Source organism: Phymastichus coffea, unplaced genomic scaffold, assembly GCF_024137745.1.
Source record: "Phymastichus coffea isolate CEN01 unplaced genomic scaffold, Cenicafe_Pcof_1.1 PCOF00092, whole genome shotgun sequence".
Classification (NCBI taxonomy): domain Eukaryota; kingdom Metazoa; phylum Arthropoda; class Insecta; order Hymenoptera; family Eulophidae; genus Phymastichus; species Phymastichus coffea.
The window spans coordinates 400,148-422,923 of record NW_026706903.1 but is presented as its reverse complement, the minus strand read 5'-3'; the positions used below and the strand labels follow the sequence as shown (position 1 = coordinate 422,923).

At 31.7% G+C, this 22,776-nt stretch overlaps 5 protein-coding genes across 13 annotated transcripts; 1 reads left to right on the top strand and 4 right to left on the bottom strand.

The window, feature by feature from the left end:
- Positions 1-367: 367 nt before the first annotated feature.
- Positions 368-4,146, bottom strand: LOC131669339 (ankyrin-1-like). 6 transcript variants are annotated; one of them, XM_058944146.1, is made up of 6 exons: positions 3,933-4,146; positions 2,782-2,949; positions 2,613-2,713; positions 1,579-2,148; positions 1,266-1,492; positions 368-1,191 (listed from the first exon to the last, which is right to left on the bottom strand). In XM_058944146.1, exons 3-6 carry the CDS (start codon positions 2,613-2,615, stop codon positions 873-875), a joined length of 1,119 nt encoding a protein of 372 aa, XP_058800129.1. In that variant the 5' UTR covers positions 2,616-2,713; positions 2,782-2,949; positions 3,933-4,146; the 3' UTR covers positions 368-872. The 6 variants fall into 6 exon arrangements, with proteins under 6 accessions (XP_058800129.1, XP_058800128.1, XP_058800131.1 ...); XM_058944145.1 differs by lacking the exon at positions 2,782-2,949; XM_058944148.1 differs by lacking the exon at positions 2,782-2,949 and having other exon boundaries at positions 1,579-2,116.
- Positions 4,147-4,521: 375 nt separating this feature from the next.
- On the bottom strand, positions 4,522-6,979 carry LOC131669332 (ankyrin repeat, PH and SEC7 domain containing protein secG-like). The gene is made up of 3 exons (XM_058944136.1): positions 6,189-6,979; positions 5,882-6,120; positions 4,522-5,775 (listed from the first exon to the last, which is right to left on the bottom strand). Exons 1-3 carry the CDS (start codon positions 6,777-6,779, stop codon positions 5,313-5,315), a joined length of 1,293 nt encoding a protein of 430 aa, XP_058800119.1. The 5' UTR covers positions 6,780-6,979; the 3' UTR covers positions 4,522-5,312.
- A 485-nt stretch (positions 6,980-7,464) lies between these two features.
- LOC131669334 (ankyrin-1-like) lies at positions 7,465-10,037 on the bottom strand. Of its 2 annotated transcripts, XM_058944140.1 has the most exons (4): positions 9,743-10,037; positions 9,482-9,622; positions 9,083-9,309; positions 7,465-8,770 (listed from the first exon to the last, which is right to left on the bottom strand). In XM_058944140.1, the coding sequence occupies exons 1-4, from the start codon at positions 10,010-10,012 to the stop codon at positions 8,263-8,265; spliced, it is 1,146 nt and encodes a 381-aa protein (XP_058800123.1). In that variant the 5' UTR covers positions 10,013-10,037; the 3' UTR covers positions 7,465-8,262. The 2 variants fall into 2 exon arrangements, with proteins under 2 accessions (XP_058800123.1, XP_058800122.1); XM_058944139.1 differs by having other exon boundaries at positions 9,482-10,037.
- A 2,042-nt stretch (positions 10,038-12,079) lies between these two features.
- Positions 12,080-14,997, bottom strand: LOC131669337 (putative ankyrin repeat protein RF_0381). Of its 3 annotated transcripts, none has more exons than XR_009302360.1 (4): positions 14,847-14,997; positions 14,080-14,627; positions 13,129-13,388; positions 12,080-13,064 (listed from the first exon to the last, which is right to left on the bottom strand). XR_009302360.1 is itself a non-coding variant. In XM_058944143.1 (4 exons), exons 2-4 carry the CDS (start codon positions 14,617-14,619, stop codon positions 12,650-12,652), a joined length of 1,185 nt encoding a protein of 394 aa, XP_058800126.1. In that variant the 5' UTR covers positions 14,620-14,627; positions 14,847-14,997; the 3' UTR covers positions 12,080-12,649. The 3 variants fall into 3 exon arrangements, 1 of the variants encoding a protein (XP_058800126.1); XR_009302359.1 differs by having other exon boundaries at positions 13,129-13,372; XM_058944143.1 differs by having other exon boundaries at positions 13,129-13,358.
- Positions 14,998-16,519: 1,522 nt separating this feature from the next.
- LOC131669343 (uncharacterized) lies at positions 16,520-17,888 on the top strand. The gene is made up of 3 exons (XM_058944156.1): positions 16,520-16,731; positions 17,001-17,209; positions 17,279-17,888. The coding sequence occupies exons 1-3, from the start codon at positions 16,612-16,614 to the stop codon at positions 17,823-17,825; spliced, it is 876 nt and encodes a 291-aa protein (XP_058800139.1). The 5' UTR covers positions 16,520-16,611; the 3' UTR covers positions 17,826-17,888.
- Positions 17,889-22,776: the final 4,888 nt, after the last annotated feature.

The window sequence follows — 22,776 nt, the reverse complement described above, 5'->3', positions numbered from 1 at the left end:
AATGTGTTAATTTCACAGTAAAACCTCAAAATTGTATGTGTTTAAATTGAAACGTTTCAAGTGTGCAAATGTGACGTCTCCTAAAAGAAATATATTGTCACTGAATTTAAACGTTTAGAAGTGTTTAAAATTGGTGACAATGTATTTCTTGTGGTTGACGTCATATTAAACGTTTAAATTTAAACACATGGGTTTATCGCATTTATGGATAAAACTATTGAATACTGTACCTTATTTAATCAAAATCGTTTTAAAAGTAAAGAAAAATTACAAGAATCTCATTGTAATAAATAGTCAAAGAATTAAAAAAAAATGTTTATTTTTATCAACTAATTTTTTCACAAGTACTATCGTTGAAGATTGTTTATATTTACACCGCAATTGAAAATCATTTGGTAATACACTTGTGGAATTAAAAATTTTAAAAATTAAATTCCACTTTTTACCATATAATTAACTCTACACCGACACACATAAATTATGTTAAAAATAAATCATTTTTAAGTGTTATCTATACTTTTTGAATTACTTCATTTAAATGAAAAAACTCATCACAGACAAATCAATTTTTAAATAATTTCCAATTAATATTTTTAACAGTGGTTCAAAGTGGCTTGAAACTAATCAAAATTTTCACAATGATAATACAATATCAAATCGCAAAAAACCTGAAAACGTACATATCCATAAAGCAAATTAATTTTAATACTTCTGTTTTTTATATGTCTTTTTTTCAATTGTCACTATTAACATCTGTTTTTTTTGTAACAATAGCTACTTTTCAAAAATATATTGTGTCTTTCAGTTGAACTATGTTACAGTGAAATTCAAATCCAATACTTGCACTATCATAAGTTTCTTGAATTTTCACTTCACTCCTTACGTAAAATCTCAACTACATCCTTATGTTTAGCAATGCGAGCAAGTGCGGAAGCTGTGAGTTTTTGTGTCGTAACAGAATCTTCATCAGCTCCATGATCAAGAAGTAAGTTAACAGTGTTCACACGTCCAAATTCCGCTGCAAAATGCAGAGGCGTATAACCACCGTACATAACAACTAAATCTTTTACTCGACCCTCGATCAGATCCGTCGGTGACGACCATGGTCGAATTTCGGCGACACGTAGATACTCCTTCGGAATAATCGATTCACTACCCGTACATGCGACCATAAAGTGAGACAAACCAGAACTGAACAATTATATTTTTATTTGCTTTAAATTGGTATATATTATTAACGATTCATATATCACTTAAGTACTCACTTATCAGAAGCATTTTCCGTGACGGGATCAGACTGCAAAATGAGATCAATAATATCATGGTCTCGCCGGTAACAAGCCAAATGTAAAGGGGTTGACCCGTTGATATCTTGTGCATAAACTTCTGCGCCACGTTTGAGTAAATATTCAGTCATCTCGTACGTACCGTAACGAGCAGCAAAATGTAGCGGCGTGTAACCAGCATTTTCCAAATTGACATTCATTAAAATCTGATAAGAAAAAAGTTTTATAGTTCAAATTCAAGATTTATTTTTTAGTAAAGCTTTATAAACAAACTAAAAATAATAAAAGTTACCGAACGATTCACGCTGTTTTTATTGCAATCTAAAAGTCTCCTAACAGTATCGACATTTGGCCTTGTGCATGCAATATGTAAAATGCTAAAATGACTTTTATCACAAAGATCCACTGTTGTTTCTTCTAAATATTTCATCAACATCATATCTATAAGACGTCCTGAAGTTTCGTTTATAAGAGCCCAGTGAATGATTGTTTGTCCTAAATTATTCTGATATGAGACTTGAGCTCCCAAATTGATATACCTCATAATCACATCGGCGTATTCACTAGAACTACCACATCGCTTGAGGAGTAGACACACTAAACTATTTATAAAGCTGTCATCTGGCATCTTGTAAAGGGTGAAGCCTTTGTCCATGAGTAGATTTGCCATATTTTTTCGATTGTTTATTATTGCTTCGTAAACAAGCCTCTCATAGTCTGTCCATTTTAGATGGTAAGGCCATCGTTGGTTTTCTACAATTGATCGAAAGAGACATTTGTCATCGGAAAATATAGCTTCCATCAGCTTTGAGTAACTCATTTTCTTCAGTCTAGAAAAAATTATACAACTGATGATAGGAATCTGAAAAACATGTGAAAAACAAAACAACTTTGCACATTCATAAATCCATACAAACACATTCATATGATTTCTATAGCCTGCAAGCTTTATTAATAATTATAACATTTGTTATAAATGGATTATTTATTTTCTGGTAAATTTCAAAAATTTTCATACATTACGTTTACTTTTATTTTCATGTTTACTCTTTTATATGAAAAATGAAAGTGAAAATACTTTACAATCTAAATGAAAATTTTTATCAAAGTATTATAACCAATTTTCATTATTCTGTATTTATATTTATTTTAAGTCTCAAATATGCTAGATATGAAAAACTACATTTATAAAAATATAATTCAATTGTATAATTATTTTATTGGTTTTAAAATTGGAAAACTGTATTCGTCTTTTATTTATGTGTAAAAAATAAGAAGTGTTCCAGGAAATTAGAGATAGCAGTATTACATAGCAACAAAACTCACCATTTACTTTGTGACACCATAAATTTAATTTACGTTCAAAATGAAAAAATATATAAGTTTCACAGGGTAAAACTTCCAACAAAATTATTGTCTAACATAACCTAAAAAAAAAACAATAATTTAATCATGTTCTGTATCTTTAATCAACTTTTTCATATTTAAATCTTACTTTTTATGTATATTTTCATCTTATAATAGTAGATTTTCGAGTGAACAACATGATTAACTATCGTCTTATAAGCCACCAATTCTTAAGTAAAAAAATTAGCTAGGAAAGTTTGCTTATTTACGTCTGAATAAAACTATTTCTGATATTTTAAATACTTTAAGGCACTTACTAGTATATCAAAAAAACAACATTATACTAAAATGAAATAATTAAAGAAACTACATCCGGCAATAGGATGTAAACAAACGCTACACATTCGCGATAGGTATATATGTACATACATACGAGTACAGTATTAGTGTACAATGTGTGTGTACACACTAACCACGCGCACACACACACACAATGATCATATTTACTCAATGTGCTTGATAGTTGATACTCGCTTGATTCGCGAATCGCGACCCCTATCCCCTCATATTTAAATTAACTCGACGATTAAAATACCAAAATTAAAATACGTATATGAGATATCGTGAAAAGCAAAAGAATTATTAATCTCTTTTTTTAGATTTAAAATTAATTATAAAAAGTAATAAATGCATTTTAATATAAATACTATTTGAACTGCATTACTGGATTTATGTGCAAACTCGAATTAATCAACAAAGCTAGAAAAGATCACATTGCAATGTTGCGTAAATGGCAAATATGAGCTTGAATTTCAATTGAATAAATCGTTAATTTATAGATACTTACGGTATATTTAAAAACGAGTATTACTTTATTATTATTGGAGGTATATATATACATACATAATATGTAAATATTAATATAAATAAATGACCATTACCTACTGAGGGTAATACTTTCAATATATATATATATATATATATATATATATATATATATATATATATTAGAGGAAAACAGAAAAGAGAACGTGCTACACATGCACATTTTTCTTCCAAGTTTCATCTACTTTTAATATACTAATAAATTAAATTAATTTACTTGATCGAAAGGTATTGTCGTAAAGCTGTCATTTAGATAAGTTATTATTCATTTACAAAATTTCAGAAAATAAAAATACATTACTTTGTGAACGTTTTTTTCTTCTTGCAGAAGACTTTATATCAATAAAATGGATCGAAGTGAGAAAATATAAATATACACGACAATTAATTCAAATCCTAAAACATGTTACTTACTGTCTAAATAAAAGATGTCGACGACTCGCATCCCGACAATTCAAGTCCAACTGTTTCTCATATCTTTCCGTACCTTGCACTCACTCTCCTAATTCCTTTCCCTCGCCCTTTGCCTTATATCAATGCTGTACAGTACCGAAATTTTTTTTATATTAAACGCAGAGTTGTTCTTGTACAATTCCACAATTTTCTATGTAATCATTCTAGTATTTTGTTCTCATGCGTTGTATGAATTCCCTCGAATACTTTAGTCGTACACTTCTTATAACTCGATTAGTTATCTATCGATTAGTCGGAAATATCAATATTAAGAAGTGTCAACGCGACTACAATAATTCTACAGAAACGAGTTTTTTTACTCGGATTTTCGAGTTTTACAGCCCAATCGAAATCTTGTTTACTTTTAGCTCGCCTTCCGAACGATGCGGTCTTGCTTAACACATGGCGTTTTATGGTTTTTCGAACCTTAGTCCACGCCTGTATTTTGTATCGGTATTTTCACGCGATATTAGCTAATACTTGTTTTCGACTTTTCTCCTACTTTTCAATATTCCTTAGGACAAGGGATGGATTTTCGCTTTTAGAGATTATAATACAGGTTTTATTATAAAATCAATAGCTCCATTGTACATACTTTCTATGGATATTTAATCAACCTTCAGCGACTGCATGTCATTTTGCGTATGATATTTCTAAGTTTATAATGCTAATCTATAAATAATTACATACAAAGTTAATTTTGTCATCACAGTATCTAAGGACAATTTGTTGTTAATTGATAAACCTCAATAAATCAGTTTATTTAAATATATAATATGAATATCGTAAAAAATATGCCGAGTTATCGAATAGTTGAAGACATTCTTACTTACAGCGATTGTCGCAGAAGCGGGCTCCGCGCAACGAAGAAAAGTGTTTCGTCAGTTCAACTCACTCGCATTTGAAAACTTATAGATGGATTAAAACGAACGCCATTCCACTAAATCACATCTATAATTTTTTCCAATCAATATTAAGATTTCCAATTAGATATACGCATTATTGGGACAGTGATATATAATATAGTATTATAAAATGGAATTTCAAAAATTCATAAGAGTTTTGATGATTTACATTACACATTGCATAACTTTCGAGACTCTAATTTTTTATAAACAAACAAAAGAACTTATTAATTTTTAGAAAAGACTTAGAAACTTCATAGGAAAAGAAATATTTCTATATTTTGTCTCTTTAATCCATCTATAACTTACAAAATGCGATTTAATTGAACTAATTTTGAGTTGACCGCTTTTTTCATAGCGCACCTTAAATAAAATTAAGTATAAATAAAATGTACGCCATTCGGTAAAAATAAACAAATGAAGGTGCTAATAAAATTTAAGCATTCGGAGAGCTACAACGCGATCTACATTGATACCAATGATCACTGTCCTGTGAACCAATAGAATAATTATAAGCTTTATTTAAGTTATAATCTTCGTCAGTAAAAATCGACAGGCGATATTGTTTATAACACCAAAAAATTAATCGAACAATATCATGATTACCGTATTTTAAAGCAAGAACGAGTGGAGACAAATTAGTTGCTGTTTCAACAAAGAATGATGCACCGAAATGTACTAGTTGTTGGACTGTATTCGCACGTCCAAATTCAGCAGCAAAATGTATTGGAAAGTAACCTGCATAAGCCTGATCATAATTGTCCTTAGGAATATTCACTTGGCGATTGATAAGAGTATCAAGTGATTTTCTCGAACGACCACTTTCTATTTGCATAAATTTTATTGCAAAATCTTGATTGCTAGCAGCACATGCCACCATGAAATGAGAAACTCCCGAACTGGAACAGTATAAATACAAATTTCAGACTTAGAAAAAAATGTTTATAATTTTACACAAATATTTCATCAAGAATTTGTTTATATCATCAATCTTGAAATACTTACTTATTCACAATATCCTTATTTACAACTTGCGGAAAATTATAAGCCATAATTAGATCAATCACGTAATTATTCCGACTCTTGAGGGCAAGATGCAATGGAGTCGATTTATTGGCATCCTGGATGAAAGCATCAACTTTTAAATTTGTCACGAGGTATTTTATTATCTCTTTGTGACCGTACGATACTGCAAAATGTAGTGGAGTTTGACCGGCAAAATTGCTGTCGCATTGTAAATCAACCTGTTGACAAGTAAATAAAAATATATAATTACATCGACTATTGTTTACGTTAAACATTCAAACCTCACTTGACAATTTAATTCCTCAAGATTTCTGTTCTCAAAAAACTTCTTCATAATAACAAGATTCGGCCTCGTACAAACAATATGCAAAATACTCAATCCATCAGCATTCTTAGCATTCTCATTAGTTTCGTCAATATACTTTAACAACAACATATCAACCGTTCGTCCTGATGCTTCATTAATAAATGCAAGGTGAATGGCATTGTTACCGCTGCTATTCTTAGCACTGACGCTTCCTCCGAGTGCTAATAACCTCTTAATAATGTCGGAAAAGTCAGTATAATTTGCCAATGCTAAATGAATTGCATGAATGTCACTATCAGGTTGAGCTATACGACATTTTTTATCTAGTAAGTGATTGGCGATGTACTTTCGGCCGAATTCTAAAGCTGTGGTGAATAACTCGAAATCTAGGTAGTCCGTTGTACGAGGCCACGTGATGGATTCGAGAAGGAAGCAGAAATATGCTGTGTCGTCGTTGATAATTGCTTCAAAGAGATTTCTGTATTGTAACATGTGATTGTTGATACTCATAATGGTGAAAAATATTGAAAAAATTAACGTAGCACAGTAATGTTTATCGACTAAAATCATCTATTAATGGCCGCACGCAGCGTATAATACTGTGTTGTCTTTTACTCGGTAGTAAGCAACTGACTGTCGCCAGCTGTCACATTATTATTATCTTACGAGTCACAGTGATACCTGATATGCAAAGGCGTTCTTTTATCAAAAATCATATTCTTAGGTATAGTACATTACGATACAAGTGCGGGAAAGAGTTTCTCGTCTCGTGTACCTTTCCACCTTCGCTTCGCTCAGGCGTAAACGCCACACGAGACAAGAATCTATTTTTCCGCACTTGTATCGTAAAGTACTAATATACTTTGTACTAGATAATTATTTCAAATACGCATTTCTATTGATTTCAATAACTTCCTTTAAAAAAAATCATATTAGTACCGTTACCTACAGTATTAAAATTTTTAAGTTACATAAAATATTTTACGTCAATTCCAGTTAGTTTAAACAAGAATAATTTTGTAACTTTATTTTAAAAACAGGTAGTTATAAATGTTTAAGCTATGCTCTGTGGAAATATTCAATTAGAATCAATTGTAATAGAACATTTAAAATAAAGATATAAATAATAATTATATCTATTTAGAGAAAAATAAAGTAAAAGGCATCTTAACTTTTGAACTGATTTTGCTTTATTTAAATTTTATTCGAATTTCATAAACGTGTGTGTGTGTGTGTGTGTGTGTGTGTGTGTGTGTGTGTGTGTGTGTGTGTGTGTGTGTGTGTGTGTGTAAAATAAAAACGTCGATCAATCATCAGATTCATATGCTGACTCCTACATACGTTGATTAAAAACTAACTTAATGCTTTTCTAACATTATACATCTGGTTTCGCTTAAATCATTGCAGTACCATAAAAAATTACTATTGACAGATAGACTATTATACAACCTAACGTATAGAAATGATATTCTACTTTATAGTTGCCTGAAATATAGCGGTAGTTTATCTATTTGTGCACATTATTGTTATAAAAAATATTATAAATGTTTACAATAGACAAAAATTAATTTAATTGTTATAGTAAGTTGTATTTTATGTGTAAAAATGCAAGTTAAATAAGATGATCATTTAAATTTAATTTCACACGCGCTGCGCCGTCATCATATAAATAACGCACTTTAACATTTCATTATACTATGTACTTACAAAATATATTGATCAATAAAGCTAAATAGTACTACAATAAATTACAATAATAGTCATGTACCAATCAACATATTAGTACACGTCTTAATCTTATTATTATTTTTCGCGAATCCGAAGTTTTATATAATTTTATAACTTGTTCATTAAAGAGTACGTTATATTATTTTTTTTAATCTTGTTTGGTGTAAAAATTAATACAAAACTTTCCTAATTATAAGTACTTAACATTTACTGGCGAAATTAAGGTATTCTAGAAAACTGTTTCCGTAAATTACTAAAACCTGGAGGCTCATCACTGCCTTTTTCTACCAACTCAAGTATGTGTGAAGTCGAATTGTTTTTATTATTAAATTCCGTATGGCGCAGGTGAGTGCTCATTCTGAACTCCAGTTTGATTTTTATCCAGACTATTAAAAATTGAAAACCGTGATAAAACTTGATTATTTATGTCTGTTGAGCTTGTTGTTTTAATATTAACACGCCCATTTTCTTCTGCATCAATGGCATCGTAAATCGATTGTCTATAAGCTTTATACCTTCGCCAAAGCAAACGGTAAACATTTTCGTGGCCGCGTTTAAGTGCTGTAACTAATGGCGTTACATTTTCAGCAGACAATACAAAATACGAAGCTCCATGAGCGAGAAGTAATTGAACTGTCTCAAGTCGGCCAAATTCAGCAGCGAAATGGAAAGCTGAGTAACCTCCGTACGGGGAATCACTGAATGCCATTACTCTATTGTTGAAGAAGGATTCGGCTGTTGTCCAAGGGCGATACTGAAGAAGACGAAAATATTCAGCGACAATTGACGTGTTACTTCCAGCACATGCTGCCATGAAGTGCGAGAATCCCATACTGGAAAATACGATGTTCATTTGTTAACTGTTAAAAATGACTTTGACAATTAAAAGGAATTGCATACAAGTATAAAACTAAATCTATAATACAATTATTAAAAGTAAATTTTACAATTACAAATAAAATTAATTAAAACACATGGAACTTCAACATCTCAATAAGATTGGCTAAAATCATAAAAATGGTGCTTCTAATGATGAAATTTGTTGAGATCATTTGAATGGAATAAAAACAATTTACAAAGTTAATAAAGAAAATTGCGCAGTTTTAAAGCTAAATACAAACAAAAAATTTCTTAATAAAATTTACTCATTAACAATATCTCTGTGAGTTCTGTCATGTGCAAGAAGACAGTCCAATGTTTCAATATCGCTGCGTTCCAACGCCAAATGCAACGGTGTTGAAGAAGTGGCATCTGTCTTGTTAATGTCAGCATTGAAGTGCTTCATTAGAAACTTGATAATCTCCTTTCGGCCATTTTTTATAGCAAAGTGTAGCGGCGTATAACGAGAGTAGGTACTAGTATTAGATTGTACCTGTCATGATTAAAGTTATCAGTAGATTGTAAAAACAAAATTATAAAAATTTTTAAAGTGAAAAATGAAGTGTTTTAAAAATTCAAGCAAAACTTTTTTTCACTTGGTTATTTTTGAAGGTGAATTTCAATTAACTTAATTGAAACTAATACATAAAATATAAACAATTTACTTGAGCATTGACATCGTCGCGACTAATGATAACATGTGTGTTACGATACGTTAGCGCCTCTACAATCTTTAAATTTGGCCTCGAGCAGGCGATGTGCAGGATACTCAATCCATCCGAATCAGCGATGTTCACGATGTTCTCCTGTACATAAGCAGCCAAGAGCAAGTCGATCAACTTTCCATCTGCTTTGTTCTTGAAAGCCACATGAACGGCGGTGTTACCCTGAGCGTTGACAGTGCTCACAGGTGCACCAAAGCTCACCAGTTTCATCACTATATCCCTCCAGTCCGTGTATGTCAAAGCCACATGAACAAAAGTACTCAAGCTACCAGGTTTTGTCAAACGACATTTGAGGTTGAGAAGATAATTGGCGATGTTCTTTCGGCCAAACTTAATTGATTCCGCAAACAAATGATAATCGGAGTACTCGGTGTTGGATGGCCAACCGTACATCAGCAACAAGTTGCGGAAGGTGTTCAAATCGTCTTTTCGTAAAGCGTCGAACAGATCGTCGTGGTTGGATCGAATCATTGTAGCGATTCACTAGCTGCGAAGAAAAAACTAATGAATATTCATTCATATACCATGATATGTAAACAAAGCGAGTTTATCTCGCATTTAAGTTAGATCATTAGAAATAGGTCGTTTATGTCAGTAATAATCGAATGATTTCGAGATTTTGTTTTGATAACGCGCGTAATTTAAATTATACAAAGCCAATTGTTTAATTAGAAATCAAAATAACGATTGATCGGAAATTCCGTCGATATTAATCAGTTTAAGTTAATTAGTATAAATAAATTTCATAAAGTGTTTTAAAATGATTGAAGAAAGATAACATTGCTACGCATATAATAGATTTTTAACTCGTTGCATTATTAAATTTTTTTGTTTTAATTTACTAGTGTTATTTAGAGCGCTTCGCGCGCTTTTTTTTTACTGTTTTACTATTATTTATTACATTATTTGAACCTTTTACATGTCAACTTCAAGATTTCAATGGACACGAATAAGTCATGCTGTTTAGAACAGACTACATACGTCAATATTTATTGATGAATAAAAATAGAACATGCACCCATTTTTTCTCAAAAATCGATGAATTTTACTCATTTCAAGATATATCGGAAAAATTATTCAAAAGATTAATTCGACCTAAGATCAATAATGCTATTATACTATTATACTATTATACAACACTAAACTTACATATTCAATAGTAGTGATTATGGCTCCAATCTTATATTAGTATAAGTAATACATTTAACATCGTATACTTGTTGCTGCCACTATGAAAACATCCGTGAATATTCTTCTAATTTAACAGGTTTAATATTTTGATAATTAATTTCCTTTGTTCGCATACGTTTTAATTTAAAATATACAAAAGATAAATATGTAGTCTCTATTTTATTTTTATTCATTCTCTTTTTCTTTCTACCAAATTTTAACACAATGATATTGATTGTAGTATTGGAGATGGTCATAAAATTAACAATTTGTACAAATAATTTCAAAACATAATGTATTATGTTCTTAAACCAATTTACTAACATATTTCCATTCTTGCAGTTTATTATCCATGTTAATTATTCATAAATTGAATTTATCGCTAAAATAGAAATCTTACACTCTTTGATATATAATAATAATAATATTTCAAAGTATAGGAAAATTCAAAATTCTATTTTTGCATCAACAAATCACAACGCTGGATGTCAGCGACTCATCTTTTTTTAAAGATAAATATAGGAATAAAATATGTAAAAAGTATAAAAATAAAAAATAAAAATAAATATAAGGCAAGGATAAGGATAGGATAGAACCATCAGCTGCGCCTAACAATTTAATTTTGTTTCTTTCTTAACGTATTGGTTCATGGTATCAAGCTTTCTATAAGATTTCTCCATATCAACAGCTATATTATTTTAATTTAACTGTTTTTCCATTGTTCATCTGAAACCATTTGGACAGTTTGTTTACATTTATAAATTAAATTCCAAAATTTATTTAAAATAAATTAACGGTGCCGACTGCACCGAAATAAATTCGCAGAATTTCATATAAAATATCAATTTACCATTCTTCTCAATATTGATCATATTTATCCGAAGCTAAACTTTACAATAAAAATATATTCAATTAATTTATATGTCCAATAAATAAATGCAATTGAAGTGCATTAAGATTACTTTATCGTATTTTTTTAGGCCCCGGTCCCATAGATACGTACGGATGCGGACGGATACGGACGCGAATCGCAACTTTAGTAACATCACTAAAAATATCTAGTTCGATTATTTAGTACCAACACTACCGGTAGTGAGCAAAAGTAACTGTTGTTTAAAACTGTAGCGCCGAACGTACCACATTTAATGAAGACAGTGCCTGGTATGGTAGTAGAATTAAGAGTAACATTTCTTCACTGTTACGTGGCTAGGGAGACAGTGCAAACGCCTTCGAAGTTTTCTCGACAATCGAGCAATAATAATCGATACCATAAAACTATAAGCATGGTTTCCTTTATAAATCCTTCATTTTTTCCTAAAAATAATTTATTATTCGGGGTAAACAAAAATAACCACTACTACTTTTCTCTAATTTTTATTAAGATTTTTACCTGAATCTGAGGGATTTTATAGCAAAACCCCAAGTAAATTTCAGAAAACGATTAATTGTACAGTTATGAATAAAATATACTGCTTGGATTTATTTACGAATGGAATACTTAGTCACAATAACAAACTCGGATAACGCAAAATTAATTGTTCGATCTTTTATACATTTATAAACATTTTTGTTTTAATATCAAACTTCTAAAAATATGAATATTAATCGTAGATAAAAGCCAGCTCGGATTTTACTGACGTTCAACGATTAAATATTGCTACCAATCTATTATTGTATCAAAGAAACACATTTTCAATATTCATTATATTATCTAATAATATAGTTACAATTATATTTTGAATACTACTTAGTATAAGTATAACATCGAATAATAAAAAGAACATTTTGTCAATTAATGATAAGCTACATTACAAAGAAATAAATTATTTGCGATTATTAAAGTACTAGCTTAATATCTTCTATCAAAAAACATAACATAAAAATGAATACATAAATAAATAATAATTAACATCAAAGTGATTGAACAGAACTAAAAATTTACAATGCCATAGGTGTTGGATTCTCTATGAATGGAATTATATCCTTGACAATAACATCTCTTTTATCATTGCATATGCTTTCCCTATAAGCTTTATAGTAATTGAAAATCAAATGTGCAATGTAGTGATGATTATTCTTAATGGCTAACACAAGAGCCGACAATCCTTGTGAGGTTTTAGCAAAAATCATTGATTCATAATAGTAAAGCAATTGAACAGTCTGGAAGCGTCCATATTCAGCTGCAAAATGGAAAGGTGTGTAGCCTGCAAGAGAGTTTCCTAGATCCTGAACTCTAGCATTTACAATTGAATTCATTTTATCACAAGCATGTATGTAAGTATAGTTTAAAAAATTGGTAGCAATATTGTCTATTGTACTTGCACATGCTGCCATCACATGAGTCAAACCAGCACTAAAAAGGTATAATTAGATTTGACAAATATTTGCTATAAACATCTTAAGTTAATAATACTAACCTATTGACGTAATCCTTATAAACTGTATTATCAGCTAGAAGAATATCAATCACGTCAATGTCGCGACGTTGTAGGGCCAAGTGCAATGGTGTTGAGAAACTTGCATCTTGTTTACAGATATCAATATGACAGCAGTATATTAAATTCTTTATAATCTCAATGCAGCCACTTTGTACAGCGAAGTGAAGTGGAGTGTAACCAGCATAGAGTGTATTTGAATCCAAACATACCTAGTCAAATACAACTGAAATTACAATATTCTGAAATCAAGATACTAAACTAAAATTTATTTTCATCAGAGTACAATAAGGAATTTTCATTGTAAAATATTTCCACGGAACAAAATTAGTTTTAAACAAAGCAGCTATAATCACTTATAAAATATGTTGTATCATTAAAAGAAAAAATTTTTAAATATCTTTTAATATTGCAGTTAGCATCACATTCTAAAACTCATTTTCAACACCATAAAAAATTATTGAAAAGAATATTTCATCAATGATTAAAAAGTCATAGTTGATCATCAAAAAGAATTATTTACAATCAACTAATTAAAGCAATAGGAATAAATGAAATGTATGAATTATATAGATAAATTGAACTTGTTAATAGAAAACTAAAGCCTACGCTGTTCATATAAAAATATATAAATACGAACAAATATTTGGAGTATTTAATACCTTGAAATTTAAATCGGTTGTAATTTAGAATCATACTCTGATACCTATAGCCATTCACATATTATAGATTTTACACTAAGGATTAACACTTTATCAATAAATGTATAATTAATTTTATGAAGTTATGTAATTATATAATTGTAGACATGTTATTACAGCTAAAAATGTCCTATTTTTTGCTATATAACATATTTACTTTCAATATTCAGGGAAGAATGAATTATTAAATGAAAACCTAACGAAGATTAATTACTTCTATTAAAAATCTAACCTGGCCATTGAGATCATCATATGAAAGAATAATCTTTTGGCTCCCTTCTTCGCTCACACTTTTGTAAACAAGTTTTTTGAACAGTTCAACATTCGGTCTAGTGCATATTATATGCAAGATACTAAGTCCATCGACATTCTTAATGTTTTCCAATGTTTCCAAAAAATAGCATTCTAATAAACAATTAATAATCTCTTCTGAGCAACCATTATTGAAGGCTACGTGAACAGCGGTGTTGCCTCTACTGTTACATCTACTGACGGGAACGTCGAGCTCGAGCAACTTTTTCACGACGTCTAACCAGCCATTTGTCAAGGCTACGTGCACGAGAGTATTGACATTATCTTCTTTGTTGGTCTTGCAGTTTTTATCTAGCAAGTAAAAAACGAAATCCTTGCATCCGGACATCATTGCCTCTACGAGTAAATCGTAATCAAATCCTTCAGGCAATGTATTACTGTTAAAGTTCGTACAAAACTGATCCAAATCATTGTCCCGCAGAGCAATGAGCAGCTTATTATAGACTGACGTTTGAGACATTACGATACCTAAACGTATTAACAAAAATTGATCTCTAATCTTACATCATTATTACGAAATCCCATTTTTTATAGTTATAGTTAAAAATTTGCGCAAGCATTTCAATACGATTATCAGTTAATATTGAAAAATATTTTTAAAATAGGATAATTGTATTACATATTTTCTAGTGGCAAGCGCAAGAGATATCAACGCTAACTAATAAAATCTTTGTATCCGTTACAAACCTGTCGCTATTTGCACTTTTCAAACACTTTTTTTATAAGAGGAAACTGTACGAGTAACTGTCAACGATCTGAGACTATTGAAGCAACACAGCAGTATAACCAGAGAATAACTCTTGAATATGACCGCAGGATATGACCTGCAGACGCCTGACAGGCATAGCATAGCGGTTCAGACAAAGAATGTCATAGTTATTGTCAGTATATATATGCATATACACATTGCATTGTTTCTCGTGCAGTAGGTTGAGTGTCCCTGTCCTCGGCAGTATAAATGGGTTATCTAACTCCATTGTTATGAAATAAATTCAATAAATGCATATTTTCTTCTAAATTTTAATCGAAATGCTTTCTTGAAAGGTTAAATGGCATAATATTATAATTACTTTTCAAGTAATAGTATTTATTGAATACATTTTTCACAAATTAACAGAGAAATCCAATTGACCGTGATAATTTATGTACAATAATTTACTATATTTTATCTATTTAAGTATATTTTATTTATATTTTTTCTAATTAGGGTACAGCCGATATTCATTAAAATATTTTTAATTATTTATAATAAAACAGAAAAATATTACAATTTAAAAATAACAAAATTAATGTAAATGATACATGGGAATTTTTTTCGATGTAGCACGTCGTTCTGTCTGATTTTCTTTTTCTATTTCTATCTGTGTCCATAAAAGATTCTACATGTTTAACTACACAGTTTGATTTATTTTATTTTTTTCTTTCATAATCTCTTTTACTTTTCTTTGATGAAGGTTGAACTTAACTAGTTTTCGTGACTGCGGCCTGCGGCGTCCCATTTACCAACCTCGAAAATCAATCATTTTTATTGTAAAAATTAAAAAATATTGCAGAATCACATAAAGTAAATTTTTATTTTTTAAATAAAACTATTTTCAGTTTATCCCATCTTAAAAAAATTATAAGTCGTTGAATCCCAGGGTTGTAATTAGTTGATGCGAAAAAAAGCGTGGAATTTTTAATTTTCCTATACTTTAAAATATTTGTATAAATATCTAGAAATGAAAAATTTATATTTCTGCAGTAAATTGAATTTACTGCTGAACGAATAATTAATATAGACAATAGTCTACAAAAAGCATATAATATATATACTTATCATGCAGGTAATAAATTGTTTTAACGAAATAAGAGGTTACCTTTTCAAATTATGCTGGAATTATTAATATGAATCGATAATTTAATTACTATCTGTGAAATTAATAGTGTCATCTTAAAATGTAATTCGAAGAAAGAAAAAATGAATAGAATAAAACTGAAGCTAATAATAAGAATACAGTAAATTTGAAAAATGTTCACGAGTGTTTTCAAGAGGCAACAAAAGAATATACGATGATGAAATGCATTACTAAACTAATATAATATTGAGGCTGGAGAAAACCACTGTTACGGTATAAAGTTATGATTATATTACGTCCTCGCTCTCATACATTTCACATAATGTAGTATCCCCCTTGGCCCCCCGTGGCAGCACACGTTTAGAGTATCGAAGAGTTAGCTACTATCCCCACCCCGCGCCCGCTTCACTTTTCTTTCGTGTGCTCCAGGCGCAACACGTGTATTTTGAGTAGCTCGCGTTCTTTACGATTTTTCGTCAGTAATGGGCAAAAAGTCCAAGAAAAGAAGTCGTGAACGCGATGAGAAGATAGTGGACTTACAGGAAAAGATCCGTAAGTTAGAAGAACAAGTGATCAAGAATTCCTCAAAAGGCGATGAGCGAGTCGACGAAACAATGGCGTCGGACGCTCAAGATGACAAAGAGCAGGCGGAGATGACTCCGCCGGACAACGACTTGCCGGTCGAGGAGATCATCATCCAAGATGACAACGAGGACAACAATTGGCTTGAAGTTGTAAGTTATAGGTTAAAAAAAAAAAAAAAAACAAGAAAATCGATACGATCAGTGTCGGTCTTTCGACAAGTCAGGACTTGTAAACCACGTCTGTGCTTATACGCGTGATAAGACAAAGACGTACCACATACTCTATTAGTGCTTGCGCTATATTGCAAGACAGAGAAAACAGACTATATAGGTTTAGTATTTGCACGAGTGGCGAAGCAAAACTTATCTCATATTAATCAGATATGAGTCTAATAAAAGGTTTTGTTAACCTACTTTAGCTGGGAGATGATCCAACAGCCTCCTTGACTACCGAGGTCAAGATCGACCCAGAGTTACTGAAGAGGTGGGATTATTTCTGTAAGAATGGCATTAAGAAGGACGTAATGGAAGCTATCTTAGCTAAATACGCCCCGGTGCCTGAATTCACACCACCAGCGCTCAATCCACAGATCTCTGTTACGATGAAAGATTTTGCTATTACCAGAGAGTAAGCTATTCACCCAAAATGATTAAAAATAATCAAAAAAAAAAAAAAAATTTTTTTTTTGTCTTTCAGTAAACATATGAAAGAGATCCAAAGACTAGCCAGTACGGCTCTTGTTATGATTGGTTCCGTGATCACTTTGATCCATGAAGGTCAGCAGGCTGAGGAGGGTTTAGATATCGCCAGTGTTACTAAACCCTTAGTTGAGGCCGGTAAGATCATAGCATTGATCTTCTATAAACAAAGTGTGTCGAGAAAAGCCTTCATAGAACCAGGGCTGTCAAAAGAAACAATCTCTGTGTTAAAAGAGACTAAGGTAGATGAGTTCTTATATGGAAAAGAACTAACTGAGAAGCTCAAAGAAGCCAAAGCGATGGTCAAGATGGCAGAGACATTGAAGCCCTCTCAACCGAAGCCCTTATCTCAAGCAAGACAGAATTTAAATCAGAAGGCCCCATTTGCAAAAGGTCCGAAACAAATGGGGTTTACATCTACCACAGGACAACGGAAACAAAAGCTGTTTTTCAAAAACAGACAGCAGTTCATCAATCAGAACGTACCACCACCCGGCCCACAGCAGCCCAAGCCGCAGGGCAAATCACAAGAGAAGAAAGAGTAGAGAGTGTAAGTCAATGTGCGGGTAGGCTAAGTCTGTTTTATAAAAATTGGTTAGAAATCACCGATGATAAAATTGTATTAGGATGTGTTTCAGGTTTGAAAATTTCTGTGAATGAGAGTTATGTACCCTTTACCTCCAAGAAAGAGAGATCATTTTCGGAGGGGGAAAAGGTTATAATACAGGGCTGTATAGATGAATTAATAAGAAGGGGAGCTATTGCAGATTGTCCTCATGTAGAGGATCAATTCATGTCACCCTTCTTTCTTATAAGGAAGCCAAATGGGAAACACAGATTTATTTTAAATCTGAAGAAATTAAATTTGTTTATAAAAAATCATCACTTCAAACTAGAAGACTTAAGAACGGCTGTTCAATTGATCTTTCCCGACTATTTTTTAGGTTCAATAGATTTAGAGGACGCTTACTATCTTATATCGATACATCCAGATAGTAGAAAATACCTTCGTTTTTTATTCAATGGTGCCTTTTTTGAATTTACCTGTCTCCCATTTGGTCTCTGTATAGCCCCTCTCATATTCACAAAAGTCATGAGAGTTGTGGTAGGTTTCTTAAGAAAACGTGGGTTCACATCGGTGGTTTATCTTGACGATATCTTATGTATCGAAAGTTCCAAAGATAAATGTATTACTAATATTAATAAGACTATTGAACTACTTGAGTGGCTAGGTTTTCTAGTGAATTATAAAAAATCGAGTCTAGTACCAAAGTTAAGGTGCAAATTTTTAGGATTTATCATAGATACAAAAAGATATTTAGTAGAGTTACCAGATGATAAAAGAAAAAACATTTTTCAATTAGTCGAAAAATTTTTAAAGTTAAATAGGTGCTCAATTAGAGAGTTTGCAGAGTTGATTGGTAAACTGATTGCATGTTGCCCAGCGACGGAGTATGGTTGGCTCTACACCAAAAGATTAGAAAAAGAAAAAATATTTCAATTGATTATTAGTGATAATACTTACGATAATCAAATGACCTTGAATGATAAGGTAAAAGAAGATTTAGAATGGTGGAGAGATAATATCTTAAAGAGTAATTCTCTCATAAAAAATAATCATTTCGCAATGATTATCCACACAGATGCCTCTACGACGGGCTGGGGAGCATGCAATAATTTTGGAAAACAAATATATGGTTTTTGGTCCTTAAAGGAACGGGAAAAGCACATCAATTATCTAGAGCTTTATACGATTGAAATTGCTCTTCATAACCTAGCGTCAGATCTGAAAAATTGTCAGATATTGATTAGAGTAGATAATACTACGGCTCTTGCCTATATAAATAAAATGAGCGGAGTACGGTACGACCATTATAACGGACTAGCTCGCAAGATATGGCAATGGGCGGAAAAGCGTCAAATCATATTATTAGCCACCTATATTGCTTCAAAAGATAATGTGATCGCGGACGCGTTGTCTCGTAAAGAGAATTTAGATTCGGAATGGGAATTAAATACAAAATATTACAATATAATTACAAACACTCTCGGCATTCCAGATATTGATCTTTTTGCCACGAGTGTGAACTCGAAATGTAAAAGATTTGCTTCCTGGAAACCGGAAGTTGGCGCATCATACATTGATGCCTTCACGTTTTCCTGGTCTCAATTCTATTTTTACGCTTTCCCCCCTTTTGCGTTAATGTTGAGAACTTTAGCAAAAATTAAGCGCGATAAAGCCAGCGGAATAATGGTCGTACCACTCTGGAGAAAACAGCCGTGGTTCCCTCTTTTTGAGTCTATGAGATACGACACTCCAGTTGTGTTAAATCCCAATCCAACCTTATTATTATCACCTTGTAGGTCGCAGGTTCATCCAAGAGCAAAGCATCTAACTTTAATTGCAAGCAGGTTATCAGGTCGTCTTATTTAAAGAGAGGCATTCCAGAAGAAGCAACAGCTATAATGTTAGCTTCCGTAAAAGAGTCTACAATCAAACAGTATAGTTGTACTCTAAAGCAATGGGAAGACTTTTGTGTTAAAAACAAAATGTCAAATTCAGATGTTACGCCTGCTACGGCAATCAAGTTTTTATCAGAACTCTTTTACAAGGGCGCCGCGTATGGCACCTTAAATTCGTCTAGATGCGCTCTCTCCTTAATCACATCAAATAAAATAGGAGAACATTCTGATGTAATTAGATTCATGAAGGGTGTCTCAAACTTGAGACCATCAAGACCTAAGTATGCGTTAACTTGGGATGTTTCTATTGTTTTAAAATTTTTAGAAGAAGCAGATACTTCAGATTTTAAGTTATTAACTTATAAGACAGTTACTCTATTAGCTTTAAGTACCGCTCAAAGAGCGCAAACCTTGTCAAAAATTAATATAAATAATATAAAGCGTGATGGCGAAAATTTGTTTATTACGATTCCGGACTCCATTAAGACGACTGGACCGGGTCGTTACCAACCGTGCCTTAAGCTGCCGAGGTTTAATGATAAACCCAAGTTATGCGTAGTCTCAGCGATTTATAATTACTTGGATAAAACCGAGAGTCTGAGAGGAGAATGTACAAACTTTTTTATATCTACGAGGCCACCGTACAAGGCGGTCGAGGCTTGTACAATAAGTAGATGGGTTAAAAATGTCTTAAAAGACAGTGGCGTAGATGTGTCAATTTTTTCCGCTCACTCGACAAGGCACGCGGCTACGTCGTTAGCAGCTGAAAAAGGTATCGACTTTGATACAATTAGATTGACGGCAGGATGGTCAAAAAATTCAGAAATGTTCGCCAAATTTTATAAAAGACCAATTACATCTAATGGCTATGATTTTGCTAATGCTGTATTAAGCTAATGATTTATATAAATTGATAATAAAAATTTATTACAAATAACATAGGTAGTGAAATACTCTAAACAACTACATTATGTGAAATGTATGAGAGCGAGGACGTAATATAATTGATAATCAAACGAACTTACCTGTACGTGAAGTTCGATTATAATTATATGTAGTCCTCGCTCGAGTACATTATATCCCACCTCAGTGATAATTATTTATCACCCCTCCCATGCATAGTATTAACAATATGTTTAGCCTTCTTCAATACTCTAAAAAGTGAAGCGGGCGCGGGGTGGGGATAGTAGCTAACTCTTCGATACTCTAAACGTGTGCTGCCACGGGGGGCCAAGGGGGATACTACATTATGTGAAATGTACTCGAGCGAGGACTACATATAATTATAATCGAACTTCACGTACAGGTAAGTTCGTTTGATTATCAATTGTATGATTTTAGTAATGTAAGAAATAACAAACAAACAACAAAAGAGCGCGCTGAATCACGCCAGTACAGGTAAAAATAAATTAGTCTACACTGTATCTTTTACATACGGTTCTTAAGAAAACATTTAAAAAATCGCTAAATCGATTGTGCACGCGTAAAATAGAAAATTTGGATATTTCAATTGAATAGATAGATTGTCTTTTATGGTATGGAAAATGTTTAGCCTACTCTATAACATCAATATAATATTAAATAAGTTTTGTTGTTGCAATTACGCAAAACATAACTTATTTAATCAACGTTAAAATAAAAGTGATGCTCCATGCCATGGAGACTGTACAGTTTCCATACTCCATGCTCATATGTATTAACGTCACCGCCATCTTTACACTATGCCGCCATCTTTACATTGTGCCACCATCATTCATTCTTTCGTGAGATTACCCAGATGTTTACGTAATACTATGATGAAGAGTATATTACCTTTATTCTACTTTTAAAAAATTGCAAGTACTGATTATACTTGTTTATATAAATAAATGTGTAAGAGAAAGAAGAAAAATTTATAATAAAAAATGACAAATCTTATGGCAATGAACTCACATAAATAAATGAGGACGTCGCCTTATCATGCCATTATGATCCATCGATGTATTATCCACAATTACCAGTAAATGGTTTAGTTTTGGCTTTTATTATAATCGTGCGACTTTCCTTTCACAAGTAACTCGTTTATTCGACACGTGAATTCCACTTTATTTATAACAATATCTATGCAGCGTTTACATAACCAAAGTGCTTGAAATAACAATAATAATAATGACAATAACAATATCTAAATTTATGTTGTGTTATTTAAATAGAATGCAAGTGTTTTATGTACTTATTTATTAACAAGCAAATGGTTTAAATGAGAATACGAGTGACTATGGAAGATTAAGTTTTCCTTTGTAATATTAACGTCTTATTTGCGCATTTTCATAATCATGGAATAATAAACTTATCATTTACACACATCATTTATGAATGATTATATGAACCCCGATGAACCATTTCCAACGTCTTTTGCTACAGCTAGTGAAATTGACATTGAAAAAGTTTCCATCAACACTTCTACCTATCGGTACGGTGGCGTGAACTGCGCGAGTCGGCTATATAGTTTGCTCCACCAAATTATTTTGCATTAAACATTATGTAAATTATACTGACAAGTCAAAATTCTATGTCAACTGTAAAAATCTCTTCAATTATTGTTTTGTAGAACTTTTAAGGATCAAATTATGTTTTAGTTTATATAAAATGATTTATTAGTCACTTAACGCAGAATAGTATGTTATGTTAAATAACCTCGAAAAATATTCTTATAAATTTACACAATAAATAATTTAACTATTTTTCGAAAAAAATAAATCAGTAAACAATATGATTTTCGAACTTTTTCCAGCGTTTTTTGGCGAGATATTAGACTTTGAGTTGACGCTCCTCTGAAGCCCTATAAGAAATATACGAGCGAGGAATTTGGCGAAAAAGCAAGGTCGTAAGATATTGAAATACTGTATTAAAATATTCTAAAAAGATCCAGCGTTAAAAATTGGATAGAACTCGAAAAACTAAAGAGATATAGATCCGATAAGTTTCCAGGGGTTGATTAGAAGGGATGATATTCGACTTTGAGCGATCGCTACGGAAATGGGCTTTTTTTTC